Source organism: Rhipicephalus microplus, chromosome 9 (genome assembly GCF_043290135.1).
Source record: "Rhipicephalus microplus isolate Deutch F79 chromosome 9, USDA_Rmic, whole genome shotgun sequence".
Taxonomy (NCBI): domain Eukaryota; kingdom Metazoa; phylum Arthropoda; class Arachnida; order Ixodida; family Ixodidae; genus Rhipicephalus; species Rhipicephalus microplus.
In genome coordinates this window covers 93,297,474-93,325,216 of record NC_134708.1, presented here as the reverse complement: position 1 = coordinate 93,325,216, position 27,743 = coordinate 93,297,474, and the positions used below count along the sequence as shown (strand labels likewise).

Genomic DNA, 27,743 nt, shown 5'->3' with positions numbered 1-27,743 from the left:
ACGTGTTTGGCCGACCAATAGTGCGGTGCTCGGCTCAAAAAAGCGCTTTGAGATCGCACTCAACTGACTGGCGAATGTTTCACGTCATATCATCGAAGGCGTAGTAGGCCTCTGCCGCCGCTTCAATTCCGACATGTATGAAAACGCCAAGGTCAGACATACCATGAAGGGCATCGAGGACGATGCATTTCACAAGCTGGTGGTGAAACACCTGCGAACAGTTGCAGACGCTATCTAGCCCAACCAAAGCTTGAAGAGTTGCGAAAAATGTTTATTTCTACGTGGTGCGCTACTTTCATCAGTGGTGTCATTTCTCCAGAAGTGACGGCATTGACAACGCTAATTCATAAATTCACCATAAATCAAGTGGCTGCCAGGGGTCCCTTGTGCCCTTCCTCCCAAACAACACTAATGGGGTAGCCTCATCGCTGCCCCTAGACCTCGAAAAGCAAATCTCAAAGGCACTTTTGGCCATGTACCAGCCGCCGCCTGTGTCCGCACTCTTGACCTACGCTAACGTCGGGCGAAGGCATGCACGTGCGCCGCCAAACGTCGTCGACTTTGTTCACCAATTCAATGCCTTCTACGCAACTTACGCGCCGAAAGGCACGCACGTTACACGATACCTCCGTCTTTCAAAGCTTTCCAACAATCCTTGGCACACCTCGGATAATACACCCAACCGTTACTAGTGTTGTCTACCTCGGAATGTTCAGCGATACTGTCGCAGCCACGTCCCTGGTCCAGGTACCAGTTGATAAAACATTCAGCTACGCCCAAACTGAATCACCACCGAAGATGCCTCCTCATGCTACTTCGAACTCCCCTTTTTCGAACTGCTGCGCCTGCAACCCACAGCGATATCACCCCCCTAACGCCGACATTCACCTTTGCCGATGCTTCGTCATGCATCACCTGCATAAACGGAAAACTGAGCATCACAGTTCCGGAGGCAAGACCTTCGCCGTTGTCGAACTTTACAAGTACTCGTTCTCAACCAAACAAATTAGCTGTGATTACTAATTTTGTGGACGTTTAAACATTCGCCGAAGCCGGGATTGCTGTGTCTGCTAAGTGAACCACTTTGTCACAAGCTGAAAAAATGTTACGATTCCACTTTCTGGCGTCTCGCTGCGTAAGAGAACTGCGTATCCCGTAGACCTTTAAAGCGTGTAAAACTCGGCTACTCATCCAGAACATTCTGTACGTGATTGAATTCATCGTCTTGGCATGCTGCTCACACGATGTCATACTGGGCTGGGAATTTCTTTCCACACATCATGTCATTATTTATTTTGTTAGTCTCTAACTACAATTATGATCAACCTCCATGCACTAATATAACAAGTCTTCTTTAGTTCGCGTCGTCGTTGTCGCCGACACGGGTGCCCCACCTATGTATTCTAATCATGTGCGCATCGCCTGCGACCACGTGCCGTTTTGGTACTTCATGTTTAAGCCGTCCAAAGATTTCGCTTCTCGAAGGAACATACTTTTACATTTTGAGTTTTCAGTGATCGAAAACTCTCGCTCATCTATTTATACCAGGAATCTTCTTTAATTACCACACCATTATTCTGTGGAGAATTTCTCGGCTACCTTGAGGCCATCAATTTTGTTTGCGCCATTCAGCTTCTGGATTCTGTAATGATACTGAGGGTCCCCAACGTTACTCTCGCTCCCACGTTCATCACATCTTCACTAGACGCCTTTTTTTAATTATTGATTCATACCTTGTCGCTGCTTACCGGACCCAACTTTTTATGCTTCTCGATCGCGTCCGGATGTCTTTCAGCTTCGAACAAACTAACTCGGACCAAGCATCTGCAACAATTTATCATAATGCCAGGCACCCACGTACCATTGCATAAGCACCCTCACCTGGTCTCTCTCGCTAAACGCCACATTATTGACAATGAGGTGACCAATATACTCAACCTTGGCATGATACACACGTCCAAGAGCCCTTGGGCTTCCCCTCTGATACTCCTAAACAAAGGATGCCAGCATACAATTCTGTGTTGTTTATAGCCGCCGTAACAAGGTTACCCTGAGATGAATAAGATGACAAAAAACAGGTGCTGCTCTCGATAACATTCAGCCTATCCACCTGAGATGCATCTCTCACGTCATATCAACTCCATTAGCCTATTTTGCCAATCTTATGTCTAAAACAGGCATATTCCACGTTTAAAACAGGAATTTTCTTGTATTTAAAAAAAGGTGACAGAAAGTCTATTGGTAATTACCGACTTCTTGTCATTCTTTCTTCAAACAGCGAAATCACAGAGAAGTGTATTGAAAAACGATGCTTGAAACATCTATAAAAGCTTCGTAGTTCATACACCTAACAATTTGGTGTTCGTGGTGGCTATTCAAGGGATTTTGGAGTGCTCTTATTTTTTAATTATGGTGAACACGTGGTTGACTCTGGTTGTTCTGCCGGAGCTCTATTGATTGACCTTCCTAAACGATTGGATTCTATCGTCCACACCATACTGTCAGCTAAGCTCAATTCAAGAGGTGTCATAGGTAGTGTACAGGAGCTGATAAACAGCTACTTATCTAATAGACAAGAAGCTGTTTCTGTCGCTAACGTGCTCTCAACTTTTAAATATATTGGCAAAAGTGTCCCGCATGTTATCATACTGGACCAGATTTTATTCATGATCAATATCAATGTCCAAACCTCAATTTAACCACACAGTGATCCTTCCTTGTATGCCGATGATACAACTATTCTTACTAAAAACAAGTTTGTCGATGCGCTAACTAATAAATTGCCCTCTGAATTCTACAACATTCAGAAATGGTGCACAGGTAATAGTTTAACAGTTACAAAAATAAAACTCAGTTCAGTGTTTTCTATTAATAAAGTCAGAACGTTCTTTCACCAACTCTGTTATTACTATCAATGCCCACAGACATCTTTGTACCACTAAGGGCACAATCTTGGGAGTAGTCGTACATTACCGTCTAAAGTACCATCATCTCATTTACCTTATACAAAGGAGCTCAGCTTATGGTATCAGAACTTAAATATATGTATGACCATTCTTCAAATTGTATACTTTGCCTAAGCTATGCTACGCCTTTATCCAAAGTCATAATATGTACTCAGTCATGTGGTGGGTGAACACCGATCCATCTCGTATCCTTCTATTTTAGCATCTCCAAACCCAAGCCATTCGCAACGAAAAGTACAGTACTCCGTTCACCAGTCAGTTGTCACTTTTTAAACAACATAGTGTACTAACAGTGTGTCAATCATTAAATTATAAGTTGGCGATTTTTGTATTTAGGCGCTGTAGAGGTTTTGTAACAGCCAATGTCTTGCACAAACTTCTATTTGTAAAAGCTTATGCTACCACATCTGCCAATAACATTTTTGCTAACGCATTCACGCAATACCCACTGCAAACAGACTACCACATTCGCTGCTATGTATTTTTAAAATTGAATAGCACTATGCACAATACAATTGTCATTCATCACTTTTAAAAAATTAACTTGTTCAACTTACTTCACAGTAATAACTAATCCGTATTTATATTTCACTATTATATTCCATTTGGAGCTATCGATGTACAAGTTGTTTTTACATATATTATGTAGATTTGAGTTGTCTGAGGTATCTTAGCTTAGTCTCCTATGTTCAAGATTCTGCTGCCATTCTAGTATAGTCATGTATAACTAGCAAACTTTGTGCTATTACTATCCCTACTAAAATGTATATTGCAAGTTTGCCACGTCTTTATTCCTATATTGATTACATGCCACTTTTGAGTTGCCATTTTGTTGTACTCATTAACATGTGTATTCCTCACGGAAGTCCGCTTTCAGCCTTGTGCTCTTGGACTTCCTTCTGTATATGCTAACCCCAATGCAGTAAATATTTTATATTTTACCGCTCCCCAGAATGAACGGCACTTGCGACTGTTCGCAAAGAGCAGTTTTTTTCGTTGCTGCTATTTCGGTCGGTGTATAGGCAGTTACCCATGAATGAGGCTGACCGACCCAAGACGGCGTTTGTAATTACAGACAGCTTCTACTAGTTCAGCGTCATGCCGTTCGGGATTCGCAACGCCCCTACCACTTTGAAGCGTCTGATGGTCAACATGCTTTGAGGCCTTAAATAGTGTACCTTTCTTATCGCGTCAACGTTGTCTTTTTTAGAAATAATTCGGCCCCCATCTTTCACGCTTCGCAAGTGTCCTGAAATTTCTCACACAAGCTGTGCTCTAACTCAAATTAAGGTACTGTCTTTTTGCCGCCCGGAAACTTACCCTTTTAGGGCATGTTGTCAGCAAGAAAGGTGTTCAACCTTACACTGTTAAACTGTGCCATAGAAGGGTTTTCTAAGTCATTGGCTTTACTAAAATTGCAGAGCATCATAGACCTTTGTTCGATCAATTCCATTAGAATCCTATTATACTTTCATTGATTCATACATAATTTAGCCTGAATAATGACTTTAATTATGAAATATCCCAACTTCCTGAAAGTCAAGACATTTTTGCGTGGTCTTGTGCTTGCGACGACACATCCGTAAGCCTACACCACCTGTTGACATCGACACAGATATTCCATCACTTCAATTCAGATGACTCTACTGAAATTCACACCGACGCTAGTGGAGTCGGACTTGGCGCTGTTCTAGCTCAACGCACGTCTGCCTTCTACAATTACGTCGTTTTCTACGCCAGTCGCACTCACACTAGAGCTGAAGAGAATTATCGTCACGAAAAAGGAATGCATGCACATTGTTATGGCAATCACAAAATTTTGATGTGGCGTATCTGGTCAGCCATTTGATGTCGTTACTGAACACCCCGTACTCTGCTGGTTATCGTCACTAAAATACCGATTTGATCATCTGGCTTATTAGAAATTACGTCTCCAAGACTATGACATCCACGTTGTCTACCGGTCAAGCAGCAGACATTCAGATGGCGGCGCTCTTTCCTGCTCTGCACAGTGCTAAGAATATGCAACTGCGTCTGTTACCAGCTACGATGATTTGGCGCTCTCGCAAACTGACTAGCTTTCCGAGCAGCGCCAAGGCTCTTGGATAGGCTCTCCAATGATGGTCCTTTCTCAGCTGTCCAAAAGTGCCATCACTCGTTCACAGCGACACACAACTCGAGAATACACAATCCGCAATGAACACCTGGACAAACGCAGGTACCCTTCTGACTGCCACAAGTGGTTGCTTGTGATTTCTCGCCACTTGCGCGCCGATATTTGTGACTCCTTTCTCGTAGATCCCGAATGAGGCCATGCCGGTATGATAAAAATGTATGTGCGCCTCTGGCTGCTGTGCTACTGGCGCGAATTGTACCACTTTGTCAGACAGTACCACGTTCGTGTTCCAGCGTCAAAGCCGGAAAGCCCACTGCAGATTGTTAATCGACAACTGCAACTGCTTCCTTGCCTTTTGCGTTCTTTATACCATATCAGAGTCAACTTGTGCAGTCTTTTTTCCGAACCGCTGGAGGATCGTCGCGATAGATCACTTCACACGCAAGACTGAAGTTTCCGCGGGGTCAGAGGCCACATTACAGAGTCGGTTAATTTATCTTTCACTACAAGCCCATGTGTGGACTTTTTTGTTCTACATTTTGCGTCACTGCTCTCAATCGCGGCAAAAGGTACCAGGAAATGGAATACCGCAATGCTTCGTTTTACGTTAGGATATCTCTGATCGTGGGACATTTTTTATCGCCATACATTCTCCTGCGACAATGCGGTATCTAATTGCCTGACATGCAGCAATATATGGCGTAGAACAGGCAAGATACTTTTTCTAGCTGGATTGCAACATGGGTTAATATAGGTGCGTACTCCGCCAACAATCTAATGAGTCAGTCTAACAAACTGAAGGGTGAAAAAACTATTATTCTTGTTAATACAGTAGAGTTGCTGTGGATTACTGCTGTAAATCCTGTAATCGAATCATTTCTGGTAGTGTTCATAAGGAAACATTTTAATGTTTTATACATTTAGGCATACTGCCGGCTTAATCGGTCCTTGGAGGAGTGGTTACAGGAAAAAAAAAGTAAAGCATTTCAAAGAAGAAGAAAAAAGAAAGTCAATATCATGAACAGAATTGAATGGCGCGCACCACCGCAACAAATAATTTAACAGTAATGCAATTCACAACACTATCTGGTAAAATGTGCCATTGAACAATTGCCGAGGGTAACAGAGAATATTTGTCAATAATAATGCGGCTTGAAGGTTGTCTGATTGCCTTACTGTGGTGTATATGAAGTGTGTATAGTTGTGACACGGTATTTTTTGTTCGACGCTCTTGAATGCGGGAGCAAGCTTTAGGTATACCTGTCATCCCCACATTATCTTTGAGTGCATAAGTCAGGAACAGTGCTGACGGCATTTATATCTTATCATCACTGAAGCACGTAAATTACAAGGCCTAGGCCAACCTTAGCAATGAAAAGGTTTATATCCTGATTCGTGTTAAAACATGCCGGTGCATTAAAGAAACAGAACAAAGGAAGAACTACGGCTGCTTTGTACTGTCGCAAAAAAATGAGGAAAGGTCTGCAATTAACGAAAGAGAAAAAAACTGAAAATAAGTACGATGGAATCAAACCGTACATACGGATAGCAGCACTGAATCACGAGAAAATATAAGCATTTAAAGGCTACTTATCTCAAAACGTTTTGGTTATCCCCTGATATTTTTAATGAATGTTATTTCTTTCATGAAGCAGTAAGGCGTGCCGTCACAGTGAACCCAAATACTAGGCTGGCTATTCTATAAATACTGACCAGTACAGATGTGATTTTCAACGGCAACTTTATTAATCCTAAGGCACAGGATCCCGAGGACTTAGTTAGGACCATTCAATTGCAACCTTATTAAAACTCGGCGCGGAAAACTATAAAACGCTTGTCAAGGCCTAGGTAAGATAGCCGGGGAAGCTTGTGTCCTTTACAATCGTACGCATCTGCTCCATGCTACTCTGCGTAAACGCCTATTAAAACAATATTTTGTTACTTCTGTCTAAACTGGCACTTTTCATTTAGAATGGATGTCATTATTTCGATATTTGCTAAGGTGTTGAAGTTCTAGAAAACGAGAGATATAGACGAGCACTTTCTGAGAAAAGAAACTCTGTGATTTATGCGAAAAATAATTCTTGTCACTCAAATTATCCAATATGATTTGATAACCTGGTTGCTTGGGCGAGTTGGTACGACACGATTCACATACATGATTCACGGCATGATTTGAGGAAGTGCTTACGCAAATTTTTCTGGGTGGGCAGAGAAGATCATAGGCGGAGGTCGTATTTGTTCTGAAGTTGTAAAGGACTACAGTCATTACTGAAACACGTTCTACAGGGTGAGAATGGCTTGAATTCACGTACATTGTACCATTGACTCCACCTTGAAAACGGCACAGGAATGATCAAATGCCATGAAAAGTAAAGTTTCAGTTGTTTTGAAGACGTCTGAAAAAAAAAAGAACAGAGACAATTAGCAATTGCAGTCACTGCAGTAACTGTTGCAGTGATAGCTTGCATGTGCACATAAGTTAACTATAGCTAAATATATACTCTTACTTCTAAATGTTAGCATATAGGTAGACGTGTGCTGCACATATCGGAACCACATCCCGGAGCTGCGTAAGTGTACTACGCAGGCTGCTACTGGATGGCTGAATGTGGATAATTGTAAACAGTAGGTTTCGTGTGTCTCTTTTATTAAGGGTAACAGTACCTTGAAAATTATTTAAATCGATAAATACAAAGTTCATTACGTTGTACAGGTGACCCCGACGTCCCTGCAGCTTGTACACACCACCAAGACGCATTGTTACAGCGTGTAAACACGTGGGAACCCTATGATTGGTAACACACAAATTTTAAAATATGATTCTCAAATAAAAACAAAATTCAATTTGATAAAATTTTATGTGTACGTCGCCACTAAAAGTTGCTACTTAATCGGCAGTTGAGCAAATTTCAGTAGGATGGCCTCAGTATTAAATTCATGGGTGAACATGCGCGAAAATGAACGCTTTTTTTTTTAAATTTGTCACCACTTGTAAACGTCTTCCGCAATGTAAATGACTGAAAATATTTTTGGTCTCTGGTACAACATTCTGACACCATGCTAATGTGAACCATTGAATTTCACTTAATGTTGGCTTTTCATTAAAACGTTCCCACTATGGACCACGTTCTCTGTTTCAGGCCACATAAAAACCCTGAAATAGGTAAAAGCTTGTAAAATTTACATTGAATGAAACGCCTACGACTGTTCTAAAGGTAACAAAATTGTCTCAACCTAATTCAGGAAGAACAGGTTTTCTACAAACTGTTTTAGGAGCAATGGTGTCGGGTTTTGTGAAAAAAAGTATTTGAGCCTTGCGGTACTGAAAAAGGATTTCTTGCAGTCGTGTTATATTGGCTAGTGCTCAATAGGCCGAGGCTAAAGTGTGTCACCTGTAGTCTACTGTAGAATGGACATAACTAATGCTTAAAGGAACTGGCTTGTAGCGGTTATAAAGCATTTCCCATTGTGGCATAACTTTCGACTACTTCGTTTTACTTACGACAGTGGTGTCTCATATTGGTTTGTACAGTCTACCGCTTATACATGATCGCTGGATGTGAGCTGAATTTGTTTACTTGTTAGCGGTATTTGATCCTTTCGTAATGTTCGTTGGCCATCGGCTGATGCCGACAATGGATACGCGATAGTCGCGTATCCAATGAAAGCACCCTGATAGCTTTGTATGAGAGATTGTAAATTAATTTTTATGACATTTGTCCTTGTGGTAAATGGCTGTGGTTGACTCCTAACAAATTCGCCAAAGCACAGCATTCGCGGTATTGATGATGGTGCCCCAAAACGCGTTTTTTGCCGGTTAAACAAAAGCTCGGCGTTCGAGCCGAAGTTCCCGAGTTTCCTCGCAGTGCAGTTCAAAACTCTAGCAGGGCTGTCGACGTTCTGTAAGTACGCAACACGTTTCTCTACGTCGCAGCCCTTTGTTTTGAACATTACCATGTGCTATGTGTACATTTTGATATGTCGCTTAACGTAAAATCAGGCTGTTTGTGTAAAACTGTTGAATATTCTTCAGCAAAACTTCAAAAACAGTTTTCAGCAAACTGCCTTTAACGTAACGAATGTCGCAAAAAATACCGTAGTTGACCATGCACGTCCAAATATATAACAACCTAATGTATTTAGCAGTTGTGTGATTATTATCAACATTTCGAATTTTTGTGGTAGTTTCATATATTAGTTTACTTGAACGTTCCCTAATGAAAAGTATTTTACGGTCAGAAAAGCATGAGCGCAGGGTACCTTTTCAGCAAAAAGGGTCATGTTGACAAATGGTAGCTAAGTTTTTGTTGATTTTAAGTGAGACCACAAGTAAAAAGGACCGTGTGAAGTACTAGGCAATGAAAGACTTTTTGCGGGCAGTGAGCCTCAATTTAGAAATACTCGGCAACGTTCGTGCGTGAAAACACGTTTATTTGCGTAGTATACGTAATGCAATCATAATTAAGGGTAATAGAGATCTTCCTCAGGCGTTCTCCAGGACATATTATGGTTGAATAAACAACAATAACTAGTTATTTATATTCGCTAGCGTTATTTTTCGACGCGAACACTTGAGCATTGTTCATAGCTAATTCAAGAGCGGCAAGGCAGCGTACGGACTTTAGCGGCATCTGATATGAAATGTTGATGTTTTTTTCTGTTGCATGTCTAAGTACTTTATATTACCTTCGTACTGCATTTTAATGCGTTTGGAAAAAGTGGTTAACAATTTCGAGGGCTTGGTACTCTACTTTCGGAAAGGTTAACGCTGTCCCAAGAAAATAAGACAGTACAGCCCAAAATGATCTGTAGAACATACGCTGTGACGAATATTGGCCTAATTCTGCGTGGAGAGAGTAAATTTAGGGGCTCTGCCCTATTGAGAAAACGTCCACTAACGGAATGGTGGGTTCCACCATCCACCATTTTGGTGGACTATGGCGGTGTAAATGTTGGTGGCACATAGTGTATGGCGGCTGTAGTGGCGCTGATGGTGGATTGCGTGCTCCAGCTGGCAATGCTGGAGCGCGAAGTGGCGTCAGAACCACCGTGACAAGCTGCCACTAAAGATAATAAAAATAATTGTATTAAAAACGACGTAGAAAACACCTGCAAAAAAAACTTTCAAGAGCGGGGAATAGAACCGGCCTCGTCCGAATTCTGAACTGAGCACACTAACCATTGCGCCACGCCGACAGATGGCGATGCGGATGTTAAAGCGGTAGTCAAGTAAGAAAGTCACTGTTTAACTTCAGTTCTGTTTGTTGTTTACTCGGGAGGGACGGGATCCGCATCTGCTAAACTTTGCACATTTGATAAACACAAACAACTGCTGCCTGTAACGATTGCCACTGCGATATTGGCAACATCGCTATGTTTTTGTTACAATTTACAACGGCAAGAAAAAAACAAACAACTCAGTGGACAAGGGAGCAGGTAGAGTTTATCTGCGGTTACTGCCAAGTTTATTATCCCTTTCTCGCTCCTTTCAAAGAGCGATATCAGTTCAGGCTTTATGACGCTCCTATGCTCATTCGATAGATACGCCCACGCAGGTGATTCTGATGTTTTTTGCGCAACGCAGAGCGCAGTCGTGCCATCGTACGCTGTTGCTCTGTCGCTAGGAACAACTGCATAATGGCTAGGCGAAAACGAATGCAGTGCGCCAGAAATAATATTCTATCATATTAGTTCAGTAAGCATACAAATTGACGTGTCGATGTTCTCGCATAAGAGCCAGTGAAGTGCCGGCGAGTGCGACTGGCGGCTGTCGGTGAGGAGAGGCGTACCTTTGGTGGAAGTGCTGCTAGCGCGTCGCATCGATGTTTGTCGCTTCTTGCGCGGACACCGTCCACAATAAAAAAGGCTTCATTTAGGGTAAATGATGCCACAGCTGTGCTGTATTGTGATTTTTACTCGTCAAATTTGCTTATTCTGAAAGCCAGAAGCACTGAAAACACTTGTGCAGGCTCGGTCGGTATGACTAACCTTTGGTGGAAATCATTGTGGTAGAACAGAGGGGTGAAAATCAAATTCGCTGGGGCTCATCTCGACGCATGTCGAAAGTGAAAGTTTATGCATATTCACACGCACTTTGTTACCCTAAATGTACGGCTCAAACAATAGAGTGTGCAAGAATTACCAGAGTTGCGTTTCTAGCGTGGCGACATCGAAGGACCACTGTGTTCTGCTCTAACATTGACAGGAGCGATTGCGAACTGGAGCCCATTTATCGGTAGACAACTGCGCACCGATGTAAAACATTTACTGTCAAGTTCACAGTGACAATTCTAGTCTTCTAAACATCACAACAAAGAAACACATCGCGGATGTCGAACTGATGTAAGTACATGCGCGAAAGTAAACATATTCCCGGCAACATATTCTATGCTCCACAAAAATTAAGCGTCGTTGACACAACAGGAATAAAAAATTAAACGTACTAGAAAGCGTAATGAGCAGCGTCGGTTTCTTTTGACTGTAAACATATATCTCTGCGCATTCAAGAACGAAACACTACAAATAAGTGATTTCGCATACTGTTCTGTACTTTTCATCATTCCATCATCATTCACCAAGCTTACACCATGCCCCCGTCATCCTCATTGCTCACCAAGCCTTCCACCAAACACGTTTTGGCTCGCCACCATGAGCCGGCCTTTTCCACCGTCACCACTATTGGCTCGCGACCACCACCACCATCTGCCACAATTTTTTCCACTCTAGCCGTCATCAGCCATTATGCCCACTACAGTTTCCACCATATTCACTAATATTTCCACCATATCCACTATTCTTTCCACCATATCCACCAACAATTCCATCATCCACCAACCCAGGATTTACAATAGGGTGTGGTTTGCATTAGTCATCATGGATACTGACAAGTATGAGTGACCAGGTATTTCTCCCGTGGAAGTGCACAGAGGTATAGGTCTAGGCGTCAGAATTCACTGTAAGTTTGAATGAACCAAGTTCTCAATAATAATTGACCTTTTAGTGTGACAGTATTTAGTGAAGTACTGCTGACAGGTTTCCAAAAAAGCAAGTTCACTGTGTGATCCGTTAAGGTTAAATTCACAGGAAAAATTAGCGCTAAATCAAGTCTTGGTGCGCGGCAAAAAAACAAGTACCTTGACTGGCTTCTACATTGATGACTGCATACCACTGCCAAGTTTTGTTACAGATGCACGATTATTGAACTGTTCTAAGCCGGTAAGAAATCACAAACCTAACTTTGTGCGCACAAGGACTTTAAAAGACTAGCAAAATATGATTGTGAAAGACGTAAATGGCCATGTCACCGTATCCGCGAATGAGTAGTCACCCGTACTCTTGTATACCATCTTTTTCATAACAAACAATAAGGGCATAAGTAGATGATTTTAAAAAGATATTTCTAGTACACAGTGTCACATCCTAGAGTGAATATCACTTTATTGTAAATATCACCGTCCCGGTGCTATTGAGTTCTTAATTACTGTGGCCCAACATGTTGTGCGCGGGGATTGAGCATATAACATGCTCCTCCACTTCTTTATAGTTTGTGGGCATAGACCTATACGAACCTCTTCTCACACCCATCTGTTACCGCTGGATAGTTACTGCCATGAATCATCTTTCTCTCTGCTCCGAGGCGGCAGCTCTTCCTTGCGGCACTGCCTCTGAGGTGACCAGCTATGTCCTTCTTTGCACTATCTTGCACCACCGCACGCCACGTGCTGTCCTTAGTGACCGTGGTAAGACACTTTTGCATAGCCTCGCTGAAGCTTTACAGGCCTCTGACATCATCTAGAATACCACATTGGGGTATCTTACGGAGATATATTGCCTCACCAAGCATTTTCGTCGAATTTTTTCAGAAAACTTCCATATGTGTTAAATTCGATCATAAAAACTAGAAAACAATTCTACCATTCGTCACGTTTGACCAGAGTATTGCGAATAAATATACAAAAAATACAGCCTGTTTTTAGTCGTGTATGGTCATGCATTGTCTTTTCTTCAGGACACCAGCTTCTTCTCGACGTCCCCAGGACTATCTGCGCCCCTTTCTGAAGAGCTCCCTGTCCACGTCCCTCTCTTCTATGCAAAGACTTCGGCAGGTCACGAAGAAAGTTTGTTCTGATGTGATACATCGAGTTGTATCATTGCAACCAGGTGATGAAACGCTCCCAAGAACACATGTTCGTGCGCGGTTTTAAACCAGGCTAGAATGAAGATGTACCATGAATTATTGCGTCGCTTTCTTGATTCGTGTTCTGTCCTCCGTCATTGCAGTGCCGAGATTGACCATGTTCCTGGCCTGAAGCCCTACATACCATACTCGTACCATTACCAAATAGACGTGTTGTTGACCACCATCATAAAAGGGTGATATAGTATGTGCGCTATAGTTTGAGTGTAGTATGACCTTAAGCTGTGCATAAAAATCATCGTCATCACCACCGTGCTTTTGGCCTGCTCTTCAAAAGCTGGCTTGCGCGTCTGTGTTGTAAATACAGTGATCGTTCCGTCGGACCTGACGTCGTCTCTCAATTTATATTATCCTTACCTTTGTGAACAATAGTCATTCGTTCTTTGTGCTCTGTATCAAGTACTCCAAGTATTCCCATTTCACATCTGCAAATAAGAAACGCAGGAGATCAGCAGAAGACTGGTAGCCGCAACACAAAAACTTACCTATTTCCTCTGATATATACACATCTGTTCATTGAAACCGACAACGGTGTAACATAATTGACTTTGTCTACCTCGCACTGAACAGGCCTTCTGCGAGTCGTTCGGGACGTCCATATAGGTTCCATCTGGTTGACAAACTGAAAAAATAAGAATAAATATACGGGTACATATACAAAACTAGTTTCACAAATTGATGCCACGGTAAGCTGCTGGAATGCACAAGCAGCTGACGTTAGAATTATACCGAAAACGAAAGTGCCAATAAACTGTTGTTTCCGTTTTCATCCACGTCCTTGAACGTGCGGGCTTTCATTTATTTGTTTATATAAATGGATCACCACCTATGGCAGTGTTCCACACGCACTGCCATAGGCACTAGTCGACGGAAATCGGCAATAGATACTGTGATCACTTGAACACACTTCGATCGTCGTATTTTCAACATTACGTTTGATAATTTATAGAGTTACGTGGCTGTAAACAAATAAAGTGCGCTTCGGTTAGTGAAACCAGACCGCAAATTTTTCGATGTCGGAAGTACAGACTCCACACTGTTTGAAACGAAAGTGCAACTACAACCTAATAGGTTCAAGAAAATGTTGGTCTTGTGTAGCTAGTAGTATAGTACAAACTTCTGCGCCAATTGTGGTTTCCCTATAGTAAACCACAGGAAATGCGTTTCAGAAGCCCCCAGCAGTGACTGCTGTGTCCAGACTTCAGACAATTTCTTTTACAAATTGTCGATGCCGTCAATGCAAGAGACGAAGGCATTAGTTGATAGACGCGTCATCTGTGGCGAGTTCCGCCAGGCTGTTTATCAAGTGAAGTAAGAGTGACAAATCCGCCGGAAAACGCCGGTAGTACTCACAAGTGATGCAATCGCAAGTCCTGGAAAAGCGCGTGCTGGGAGGTAAGAAACTAGACATTAGATGGGTGTTTCGAAATGAAAGCTCACTACCTAGAAACGGACAGAGAGACAAGGACAAGCGCTTGCTACCAACTCAAATTTATTCGTGAAACTATGAAATAGATAGGGTCAGATGAAACATTATCATGGCACATAGGATAAGGAGCTAGCATATTTAGACAGTATCAGATGCCAAAGGAGTTAAGTAATCCCTCGAAAGCACAGTAGGCGTTGTCATTTTGGTCCGTGATTTGGTCTTATCGTATGTGCCATGATACTGTTTCATTCGTCCGTATATATTTCATAGTTTTCCGAATGAATTTTCAGTCGGTAGTAAGCGCTTGTCCCTGTCTTTCTGTACTTGCTAAGTAGTGTGCTCTCTTTTCGAAACAGTCATGTATCACCAACTCACCCAATCAACCATATTGACAAACTAGATGGGTATCGCAACTAAAGCAATTGTTGTTCCTATTTACAATATTTAAACATCGTTCTTTGGTTCACTTGGATTAGAGCTTTCCTGCATTTTCGGAACCTATTGTGTAGACCACGCAAAATATGCGGCCAGTGAACTGTGTAGTTCCGATAAGGACTTCTTTTTGACCGTGTTGCTAGCTCCGCAGCTTAATGTACACTTGGGCAACGCGCACAATACGTTTGTGTCGTTCATGTCGTTCACTATTCCGAGAATCTTAGTTAATGGTGAATAAAAAATAAAGCTTACTGTTTCATTTGGAAAGGAGTTTGCTCAAAATAATGTGCAGCCCCGTTACGTGCATAACCCCCATCGCGTAGTGGCAAAGTCCAAAAGCTATTTTGCGTCGTTTTCGTAGGTCTTCACTGTTACACGTTCTACTAGCCTTAGGGATATTTGAATTCGAAGCACAACTAAACACACATCCATAGAACTATACAAAGATGATAGGTGGGTGCGTAGCTAGATAACAGCGACATTTACCTGAATATTTGTCTAGATGCCAGATTTAAGGAGGCAACAATATATAAGCGCTCTTTGTTTAATCTAATATTGCAAGTGGACAAATGATTCGCCAAAATGTGTTGTATACTACTTCTTCTAATTCCATTGTTCACCAAACATACAACGCTGATTTTGCAATCCGCACACAAGTCGTTGACAAATTATGGATTATAGCAAATCTGCTTTCATGAAATCCAGTACAATAGTTTGAGGCCCCTGTGAACCAGTTTCTTCATAAGTTGAGTGGAAGCAGGCGCATTTATGACACTGAGTGTGATGTGAACCACTATACTTTACACATCGCTAGTTTACGTTGGTTTCGCGCATTAAGTAGAGAATACCCAGCAGCTTCAACAAACGTAGTGACCTCGACGTTTGGTCTCGTATGACGTCAAGCTGTCTAAAAAACACGCTGAGTAGCAGTTTACCATAAGGCCTTACTTGGAAGGAAACTAGGCGGGAAAAGCACATAGGATTCTTTCATTCAATATGTTTTGTCCTGTTCCTTAAAACTCGCATTACGGTCGAGAAAGCTCGATTATTCATTTTGTGTGCAATATATAATATAATGGCTTATATAATTTATTATTATATGAAGTTTAACTTTTCAAAACCTTGATATGATTACGAGTGACGCCGTAGCAGAGAGCTATGAAAACTTTGACCAATTGGAGCTTTTGAACGTGCACCTAATCTAAGCACACGAGTCACAAACGTCACGTGTATTGTTTGCGCGGTGTGTTTATCCTTCGTGACACTAATCCGTATGAGCTACAAGTTAGTGAGGTCCACGTGAGGCATACAGGTGGGAAAATTGAAATGCGACCTCGTGGTGCCAGGATAAATACATGAGCTTCAGTGCCTGCAGACATTGCTCAACCTTTAGGCAGCCAAAATAAACGTCCCTTTCTTGCTAAGAACAGAACTGCGAGTGCATTTGGTACTGAATACTTTGTTGCAAAAAAGCTATACAAGAAACTGGAAAAAGTACATGTGTCGGTGAAACATGTCCTTGCCGTATGTAAAAATCAAACTAGGAGCCTTCAGGTATCATGCGAGGGCTTGGCTGATCGGCTACTAGTTAGTAAAAACATCACGTGTTATGCAACGCCGGTTGCGAAAAGTGCAATTCAAGAATCGCTGGCTAACAATCCTGAGACTACAATATGATGAAAAATTGAACGCTGCTTTTCCATTTGCAAAGCGCGTTCTATGAAAGCCTGAATTATTCGACCAGGCCATGTGCATCTTTCTGCTGTTTCATTGTTTTTTTTTTATGTGTGTAAATTGTTTGCTCTAGCATTTGGTACCATGACAATGGACATAATTGGGGAGCTTTTCCAAATCTGTTGCTGTGGAATAGCTTGCCAACACTTGTGACTTTGCTGCTGACCCGCAGGTCGCGGGTTCGATTCCCGGCTGTGGCGGCTGCATTTCCGATGGAGGCGGAAATGTTGTAGGCCCGTGTGCTCAGATTTGGGCGCACGTTAAAGAACCCCAGGTGGTCAAAATTTCCGGAGCCCTCCACTACGGCGTCTCTCATAATCATATAGTGGTTTTGGGACGTTAAACCCCACAAATCAATCAATCAACACTTGTGACTTTTTACTGTGAAATAGGCAATGCTAGCACATCTTTGTGTTGTAAGCACTTTGAGCGCCTGCCTGCTATCTATCTATCTATCTATCTATCTATCTATCTATCTATCTATCTATCTATCTATCTATCTATCTATCTATCTATCTATCTATCTATCTATCTATCTATCTATCTATCTATCTATCTATCTATCTATCTAGCTGACTGACGTTTAGATCACCTGGCTGTTTAGGTAATGCTATCAATACCGAATTTAGTATCGCATAACATGAGCGTATGGCGACAATGTTTGACTGGTCGTAACATGAGTATCATGACAAGTGCGTCATGAAGTTATGATTTACACTTCAAGGTCTTGCTGCTCTTTGGGTGGTTTCATTCAGATGACATTTTGAAAACTTGGCACGGTATGACATCACTGCATGGTGAACACAAGTGACCGACCCTAACACTGAAATCATGACAAGATGTCCCGTAACTCATGACTCATCACTCATGACAACGCACCAAGCTCGCGATACACTTGCAGTCATTTTGCCAGCTTAACATGTACCATGTTTTGTGTTACGGGACGTGAATGGATGTTGAAAGTATGTGACTGGTGCAAACATGATAATTATGAGATGCGTTTCATGTAACAACTTGACTACATGCCACACTCCTCATGCGCTCGCGGCCATTTGGCTAGCTGCAAGAACACCAAATTTGTTATTACGGGACGTGAATGGATGGCGAAGGCATAAGACTGGTGATGACATGATAGTCGTGAGATCCGTGTTATGTTAGAGCATGAGTACAAGCCGCACTCATGATGCGCTCGCGGCCATTTTGCCACCATGTACCAAATTCAGTATTATGGGACGCGAACAAATGGCATATGCAAATGACACATCCAAACATGACCCCGAAATGTGTGTCTCATAATAACACGACCACCAGCCACACTCATGATGCACATGCGGCCGTTTAGTTAGCTTCACATCGTCCAGATTTGGTATTTCGTCGCGTGAATGGATGCCGAAGTATGTGACTGATCCGAGCATGACAATCATGAAAGGAGTGTCATGTAAGAACGCGACTACTTGCCAAACGCAAGGCGCCGAAGCACTTCGACATCACCCGGTGCGTGTGCGCGCCGGCGTTTGTTTCGTCTTGTCTCGCCGGCGATGCCATGCCAGGCGCCAATCTGCCTGGGATATACTCGCAGGCGCACGCCGTGCTGCATTGCTTTGACGCATGCGCGTTTGCGCGCGCCCAGCGTCCTTCCTTCACGAAGCCAAGCAGACGTGGTGGTGTCTAGGTAACATCGTTGGCATGAAATGCAGCATGTCGCATTTCTCGCCGGCTGTCGCCGGACCTTACCGACAGACACTGGTCGCGCCTAGCGTCAGAAAAAACGCTTGTGTTTTGCTAGCGTAGCGTCACTCTGCTCAGCGTGCGCACACGCCCATTTTACATGAGCTCTCCGCTGTTTTGCTGGCTTCACATATACCAAGTTTGGTATTATGGGACGTGAATGTACGACGTAAGTATGTCACACGTCGAAACATGATAATCATGGCATTCGTGTCATGTAAATCATGACTACATGCTATGCTCACAGCGTGCTCGCGGCCGTTTCGCTAGCTGCACATATGCAGAATTTGGTATCAGGTGACCTGAATAGATGAGGAAGGCGATTGAGACGTTAAAACGTGATACTCAGAATTTGAGTGTCATGTACCGAAGAATTTACTTCCGCCTCGTAATATTGTGCGGATTTTCAAGTGACATATCAGCTTTCCTCATTTGTGCTTCGCATATCAGTGATTCCAATTGCGTGGGATTCCAAGTGCGTGGGATCTGTCATTTGTTTCCTGTGCATAATATTTTCAGGCCTACTTTTCTGCTTTCCTTGTCCAGTTTAGTAATAATAACTTGTAATTGGTCCCCGTGTTACTTATCCAAACAGTAAATCGCAGGTTACTAAGATATACCCTATAAACTCTTATTCTTAACTCTTCGCAATATTGTGTCCTCTAAACGTTGTGTAAAGAAGCAGTGAATAGGGCATTGTTACATTTTACGGTATATTCCTGGTTTTTTCGGCGCCTTTAGAGGTCTTTGTAGAACTCCTTCACCACGTCAAATATCCTATCTACACTAGTTATGACATCGGCTTCCTTGTTCCTCAATACATAGATGCAATTTCGACTACACACAAGTCTGCCTTCGCAGCTTGAGGCTACAGCGGCTCTTCACAGCCCGCTCAATTATCTCCAAGTCGCACCTTTTGATGTCGTTTACCTTAAAGGCTATTGTTACCTCGAAAAGCTGCAATGTCCCTATTTAGTCAACTGTATTAGATCCTCTCATGGTCTGTCGTTACTTATTAAAATTTTTTGTCTCCTTAAGTATTTTCTATTGTCCTGTCTAGTGACTACAATTTTGCCTATCATTGCACACTTTTTGATGCTACTCGTAAGGTAATCATTCGGCGTGCCCGCGCTAATGTCGATTACCTCGTTCAGAGCCTCGAATCTAATATGAAGCAAAAGTCTTCATTCCTTTACTTTCTATCTCACTCCTAGTTCATTACCTGGCTTCTTGACTATTAGTTTGTACCTTTTCTGATTTATATCTAGGTGAATACAAGCTCGCACCATTATATCATCACTAAACCTGATCTTTCTAACTACATCCACATCGTGTACAATGCCTCGGTGTGCACGGAGACTGAAGCCTATTTATTTGTTGTTTAACTATTGGGAATTCGCAAAGACCCCTTATGGTTAGCCCTTTTTCTGAAGAAGGTATTCCAAATCCATATTTAAGATACACCTTTCATAAATAAAGGGCATGGCTACAGCATGTAGGTAAGACGATAAGTGCGTTGCGAAGTTTGTTTATGAATTGTTTCTTTGTTATAAGCCAAAAAATATTTTTTTATTATTACTGAAAGAAATACCATAAATCTGGCAGGAATCGACCATTCTTACTTGAAATAATTTCTCTAACCATTTGAGGAATGACGCGACAATGGTGCCGCACTTTTTCTTCTTCAGTAAAAACATTTTCGATCACTTCGTGGTGTCATGAGCTCAGTGATATTCCGCTGCAGTGTATCAGAAACCTCCAAGAAACATTTTGTAGGCGTGGTATAATTTACACGTTCAGGTGAATTTCTTTTTTGCTGTTAAACTTTTTCTTAAAAGTGGTGGCACGTTGCGCACAAAATAGCTCGAGTTCTAGATTTATGGTTTTTTTAATTCTTCCCTGGATCAATGGACAAGTAATTTCAGCATGCAACCGTTGGCTTGCTTTTCAATAAAAGCAGTATATTGGCCAAAATAAAAAGAAAGCAATTCATTCGTTTTTTTAGCTGCATAACATTCATGCACAGCTGTTTTCTCTAGTTAGAAGGAAATTATGTTGTTTCAAAACAGCACTTTGTCATAAAGAAGCCGCTCTAGTTTCTTTTTATTTTTTTGGACAAAGAGAGCAGGGACAATTAAACGAAAACTTTGGTTAAATGCTGTTTCTGAAAGTGAGGGCCAAACAAAACGAATGAAGAAATTGATACTTAGAACAGCTAGGAAATGAAAACAAAAGTTCTATGAGAAAACGTAATATATGACGCCTGTATATGAATCACTAAAGAGCAGCATGTGGGTGTTCGTCTTTGTATACACCAACTGAAAATGCAGAAAGAAGCTAGTATGGTTGACTTTTATGAGGAGCTAAGACAGATCCACTCGGCTGAACACAACAGGCAGAGGGACAGATTTGGTACTATCTAGAAAAAGGTACCCCACAAAATTTTTGCATAGTTTTCGAAGTGTCGCTCCGTACCGCTTGTATATGGTCTCTTCTTGGTGAAATTTCGGCAAAATAAATAAAGTTTGAAACTCTGGTGAGACAACCGAACAACTGCTGTTCAACTTTTTCAATGCACTTTATGGGTAAATAGTACACATACGTCCAACTTTGTTCTCGAAACTATAATGGTCATGTTTCGGTAAAAATAGCGTCATACTATATCTAAGCACACTTTACAGGTATTCTGCAGGCATAATTTCGGTCATCGTGAAAAAAATTATGGATGAACCCACAAAGAGTAAATATTTTGGTGTCATACGTGAATGCCCTATCTTCATGAATTGTAGAATAACAATTGCAAAAAACGTGAATAACCTGAATAACAATAAGTATGCTCTTAATACCAATGCTTGAGAGATCCCATTAGCCTCTTTGCCGTTGAAGCACATTTGGCCGTTCAGGACAACATGGCGTCACCTATTAACAAAGTGGTTTGCATAAGACACACAACATACGAGTCAACAACAAAGTGTGGTAGGTTAACTACGTCACAAGTGTTCTTTGTAACAGTAGACTCTGCCAACCTGTCCTCTGGATGAAAATGTGGAAGATTTGCGTGAAAAACTGACAAGATTTATTATTGTTGAGCAGTCAGCGACAAACAGTTTTGCTACAAACGAACGAAAGTGTCTCGCTAGAATGCAATATATTGTGAAGATCCGGCTCAAAGACCTTTGAGGCGCTACACAGTAAACAAGACGAGTTATAGTTAGAAACATCAGCTATGGTCATAAGACTGACTGAAATTTTGCGAAAGGAATACGCGCAGTTTTTCACATGCCTGGAAGTGTTAAACAGTAATAAATATTGTAGCTTTTACTAGGTAAAAACACTACCATAAGCGTTTAGTACGGCAGAAAGAATGATATCTGCACCTCCCAATATGGTTGGTTTTAGCGCCTTTGTGCACCAGTAGATGAGCGTTTTATTCAGCGACAATCGCCTGGACGTTCTAACTGCTTTGGACTGCTGCCTCATCTCAGTGCTGGCTGCCAATACAAAATCGATTAGGAAAGGTGCCTAATTCGTCTTACGTGTTGTGCTACTCATATGTAAAGTACTTTCACGTGGTACAAAATTGCTCAAGTCATGAAGAAGAGGAGGAACAAGGGGGCGCGAGGAGAGAGTTGTTGTGGGGTTGGCTGTCCTGTCCTGCAACGGATAAAACATCAAGTTTTTTTCATCTTGTAAATAAATTCATCGCATCATTGCAGTTTTCAGGGACGTGCTGGGTACGTCAGCCTGGGCGACATAGATCTACAATTACCTTGACGCAGTAAACAGTTGACCACGCTCCTACTTGAAGGCGTTGCCATGAACGACGTAGACAGATGTAATGAAGGGACGCCCAAGACAGGTGAACTGTATCACTTATTACGAGCCCCACACATTCGCGCGAAGAGAGAATGAGAATGTCATTGACTGGCTGAAGCACTATCAGAGGGCAAAGTGCCTCAATGAATTGAATTCCTCTGCACTACACACCCACGTTGTCCGGTACCTCACTTGAACTGCACTTCTGTAGTTAGACAACAATGAGAATGTACTCATATCTTGGCAAAACTTCGTCGCCGAGATACTAAGTGCTTCGGTGATTCGCTTCCAAAACAAAAAAGGCCGAGCAAGCACTTTTGTGCAAGGCTCAGTTGCCTGGAGAGACATTTACGGCTTATATAAAAAAGATCCCGAAGTTCTGGAGAATAGTGGATTGAATTTTCATAGACGAAATAAGATAGGTCATTTGCTAGAGGGAATTGCTGAAGGTGTCTATAATTTTCCCATCCCCAAGAGAGACATCAAGACGCCACTTTACTTCACTTGAGGTGTAAATATAGCGCTTTTGAAGCGCTCAGAACAAAAATGATACTTCTGAAGTGTGGTAAACTAGGCAACGGCACAAATAGCCAACGTGGACGACTATCTTTTTGAAGACTTCACTGCAACGGTACAGCACGTTGTCAGAGACGAACTAACCATCTTGCACCGCTGCAATGCCAAACTCGTGTGTCACCAGTGTGCATAGGATGAGCGCTATTGGTAAGTACCACCCACCTGGTCGCAACCTGCATACACCAACCACCAAGTCGGCGGTGACGTCATTATGAAGATCACCACGCCACAGCCTTGAGCGACGAGTTTTACATGTCAGGACACGCCGCCTCCGCGAGTGCCTCCTAAATACGCCAGGCCCCGAAGGCCTGTGTCCTACAGCAATAAAATCTTCAGCAACCCACCTGTCTGCTTCAACTGCGAAATTCCGGGGCACTTCTCGAGGTACCGCAGACGTCATCGGCAACGCAATGCAAGAGATAGTGCGCACCCGCCTCACAAGCAAGACGCAGTTCCCCAGAAACCATCTGCTTATCTGCCCTCTTCCTGCCCTCGAAATTACTGTCGATCACCGCCCGCCTACACTACCCCAGCTGGGAAACTAGCCAGTGCTACCAATGGAGGTGGCATTGAAGGAAAGTCATGTTTGCAATCATTCCACTTGTCATTAGGTTCATGAACCAATTGTATTTGTTTATGGCGTTAGCGTTATAGCATTGGTAGATAGATACTGGTGCTTCCGTGTCTGAGACGTCACTTTCAAGAATCGCCTCAGACAGAAAATGATGTTTGCTTCGAATGCGTTTTCTACGTTTCGGGGAGTTGGTGGCGAGGTGTTGCAATTTGTCGGTTTGTGTTCAGTTTTGGTAACCGCGAGTGAAAGGGCGTTTCAAACTGAGTTTACCATAGTAGTAAGAGCTATTCATGACGTTATTTTCAGCATTGATTTTTGTGAGCCCCTGCAGTGACGCTGGACTGCACAGCAGGTGAAGTTTTTACGAGAGCTGATACACTACCGCATCCTTTCTACGATGTGCCATCCGCTCAAGTTTGGGCAATTTCTGTATCGCATAATGTGCTTTTGCCTGAAGACACAGGAGTGTTTGTTTGAGTGATTTTATCTCACCCCCGTGAAAGTATATTCTGTGGATTGATTGAGCCGTCTATTCATACAGTATGAAAAAGATGATTATCATGCCTCGTTCCTTTGTGACTTCGTCGGCGGCTTTACTCGCACATGAACGGTGAACGTGTCATGCGAGTCGGTTTTATTACCTTCTGGGTTTCGGCTTTCATACTTTGAAGAAGATATGGCTGTGTTTTGGCAGTTGCTGTCACGACCAGTAAAACTGCGTCCCCTTCTGTCCACTCTTCGAAGCTTGAGGACGTAGATAATAAATCTAACTCCCATGAATGCATGGCCTGTGCATTTATTGAGCCATCTATTCAAACAGGTTGTGAAAGATGATTATCATACCTCGTTCACTTGTGGCTTCGTCGGCGGCTCTACTCACATATGGACGGTGAACTTGTCATGCGAGTTGGTTTTCCTACATTCTTCGTTTATTCTGGCATATTATGAAGAAGATATGCGTGTGAGTATTTGTGCAGTTGCTGTCACGACCCGCAAAACGGCGTCCCCGTCTGGCCACACTTCAAAGCTCAAGGACGGGATTGACAAATCGCTCCCCTGGTACGACCAACACATCTTCTCAGAGCTTCTTGTGCGCTATTATTCCGTCATGTTCGGCTTTTCCCAAGCTGAACGGCTGCCTACACCACCACAATTCCGAGCGCACCACTGAACCATAACGAAGCTGCGGCTCCAATCAACAAAAGCCTTATCAGGTCTCCCCCATCGAAATGAAAGCCATAGAGGACCAAGTTAAGGAAATACTACAGAAGCGTGGCATTCAGGAGTCCCGTAGTCCTTGAGTTTCTCCAGGTATATTAGTGAAGGAAATGGATTCGTGTCGATTCTGTGTCGACTACACGCTTCTGAACGCAGTAAGTAAAAAGGACGTCTAGCTGCTTCCATGAATTGAAAATTCCAAAGGCTGCTTGCAATCTGCTTCTCACTTCTCATCCATTCACATTCATGCTGCCGGAATATACCTTTGAATCCAGAAGACAAAGAGTATCCCGTTTTTCTAACCCAAAATGGTCTCTTTGAGTTGAACGTAATGCCCTTTGGTTTGTTTAGTGATGCGACCCCACCAGCCGGTCAGCTCACCGGTCGTTCCTGCTACACGATTACGAATTTTATGTCACGTAAAAAAAGGATAGCTGCCCCACCGACGCTGACTGGTTATGAAGAATTTTATCAACGAGCACTAGAGATGGGGACGGTGAATTGTAAGAATGCTTACTCGTGATATCCCCGTAGTTTTCTGATGCGGCAGGTTCTAAGCGTGAAGAGGACGAAGACCCTTCGATAAGGGCTTTTCTCTGTGCCACTCAACCAGCACCTTGAAGTTCACATTTCACTGTATCCACCGACTCAATTTATAAAAAAAACTATGCTGCTGTAGGTGCTCCACTTCTCGTTATGCCCCTCAATCTTAGATGCGAGACCCTACGTGCCATGCAGGATGGTATCACATCAGGAATCCTTGCATTTACTGGGGCGGTGCACCGAGTACGTCAGCGTTTATACTGTCCCAAGCTCTTGAAGTCGACCAAACAGTACGTTGATTAATTTGATTTATATGTGCTGTTTAACGTCTCAAAAACATCATATGATTTTGAGAGACGCCGTAGTGGAGAACTCCGGAAATTTCGTTCACCTGGAGTTCTTTAACGTACACCCAAATCTAAAAACAGTGGTCTACATTTCCGCTTCCCTTGGAAATGCTGCCACCAAGCCGGGATTTGACCCCGCGATCTGAGGGTCAGCAACCGAGTACCTTAGCCATTTGACCACCGCGGCGGAGCAACCGAACAGTATGTTGCCAGCTGTGCTGTTTGCCATGGTCACAAACAACCAAACATGCCTTCAGCGGGATTCTTGCAGCTAGATAAACTGCGACGTCTCACTTTAAAAAGGTTGCTGTTACTTGTTTGGCTCTTTTAACGACTGGGTATCATCTACTGGGTGTCCATATCTATAACAGTGTGCGTGGACTACCCGACCCGATACACCGGAACCACGGCACTTATTTCAACGACAGAAGCTGACGTCTCCTCTTTCGTTCTACACTCTGTCAATCTCCGGCGGGGTGCTTCACGTGCTGTGACTAGTGAGCGGGGACGCAGTTTACACGGGATGTTATTTAGGAACCCTTACGCCTCTATGAATCCAACTATCGGCACTAATCTCCTTGCCACCCTTCAACGAACGCCCTAGCTGAACGTATGAATTGACCAACATGCTTGCCATGCATGTGGACAATATTCAGATATACTTGTATTCTATTTTGCTGTTTGTTACATACAGAGAAGTATGAAGTCAATGAGAATGCGACATTTGCTTGGTCGACGCTAGCCATCACCAAAGCTCTATCAACACAACACTGTCTTGGTCTACACACAAAGACTTTTGAATAGCATAAATATTGTGTCGCGCTCAGAACGCCTAATTCTCTGAAATGTTCACAACTCCACTCAAGTACACTATAAGAATAAATACCGCAATAAATAGTTTGCATAGCTCATTTATCTTATGTGAATACCTTGTCGCAAATTCGGTAAATCATGCTCATGAAGGCCTATGAATGCACGACACTTAAAGGCGACAATGTCTAGTAAAAGGCAAAAAACACAATTATGAAACAGCATATTTAAAATGTCAATTATATACTTTAGAGCATCGAGATTTTACCAGAAATTGAAGCACAGTTCATTAACTAACCTGCTTGACGTCCCTAGCGGTCGTATGAAGCGTAACATCAGTGGAAATGAGGACGACTATGACTGTGAGTAATTGTGTTTGCATGGTGATTTAGCTCAGTTTTCGTAATGCTCTCGAACCCCAACGGGTAGCCTCCCCTGATTGACAGTTTCCTGAGCACAGGAAGGCTGCAAGGAACTTTACTGACTTTTATACAATGCTGTGACGTAGATGTATCTCATTGCGTTGCTGTTCGGGTTCTTATTACTGAATGTCATGTAATTCTACCACTGTATGTATTGAATTATCATTCCACTGCAGAATCGTTGGCATGTCACCAAAGATTCGACATCGATAATGTAAGAAAACACACCGAAAGATAAATTGACGCAATCTACTTGTAGCACAACGCCCTAATTATGCATGAAACTTCTAACAAAGAAGAACGATCTAGTGCCTGTTTTGGAAATATAATGGTTCACGCTTCTATGTACAACCAGCGCGAATTTGCTTCACTTAAAATGCTTCCGCATCTTTGAGGTACGTGTGATTGCTGTACAAGATTTGTTCGACCAAACTATGTTTGTTTAATTTCATCGATCGTTACATTGTTGACACTCTATGGCATACCTCAAAACTCACTAAAAATACAGAAAGACTTTTCGGTGCCGTAGCGATTGCTACAAAATTAGCCTCCTCAGCGTGACAACCATTTGTCTTTTGAATGTCAATAAAGTGCTCGATTACAAAGTGACGCATGGATGACGCGTGAACTTGGGTGAACTGAATGTTGAAGCTGTGCCACATCTGTCCTTTACGCATAGTAATGATACCACTGAGAAGCCGCATTCGATGAATACATCAATAACGCTGCGTGAATAAAAGCGCAAAAACAACCAAGAAGGTGTGTCTGCGCAAGAAGGCGTTAGGTATTTGGTGACACCACAATCCCGAGCTAACTAAAAGTGGGAGGA

At 42.6% G+C, this 27,743-nt stretch overlaps 1 protein-coding gene across 3 annotated transcripts in view; it reads right to left on the bottom strand.

Annotated features, from left to right (window-relative positions):
* Positions 1–27,743, bottom strand: part of LOC119165550 (uncharacterized) — a 50,741-nt gene that overhangs the window by 4,525 nt on the left and 18,473 nt on the right. The window contains exons 1-5 of one of the 3 annotated variants that reach the window (XM_075872887.1): positions 26,791–26,930; positions 21,455–21,527; positions 13,768–13,904; positions 13,640–13,707; positions 7,398–7,481 (exon numbers count right to left, since the gene is read on the bottom strand). In XM_075872887.1, the coding sequence (XP_075729002.1) occupies positions 7,398–7,481; positions 13,640–13,707; positions 13,768–13,904; positions 21,455–21,499 (334 nt within the window). In that variant the 5' untranslated portion in view covers positions 21,500–21,527; positions 26,791–26,930. Of the gene's footprint in view, positions 1–7,397; positions 7,482–13,639; positions 13,708–13,767; positions 13,905–21,454; positions 21,528–26,790; positions 26,951–27,743 lie in introns of those variants that run through there. The other 2 variants (XM_075872885.1, XM_075872886.1) reach the window with 2 other exon arrangements.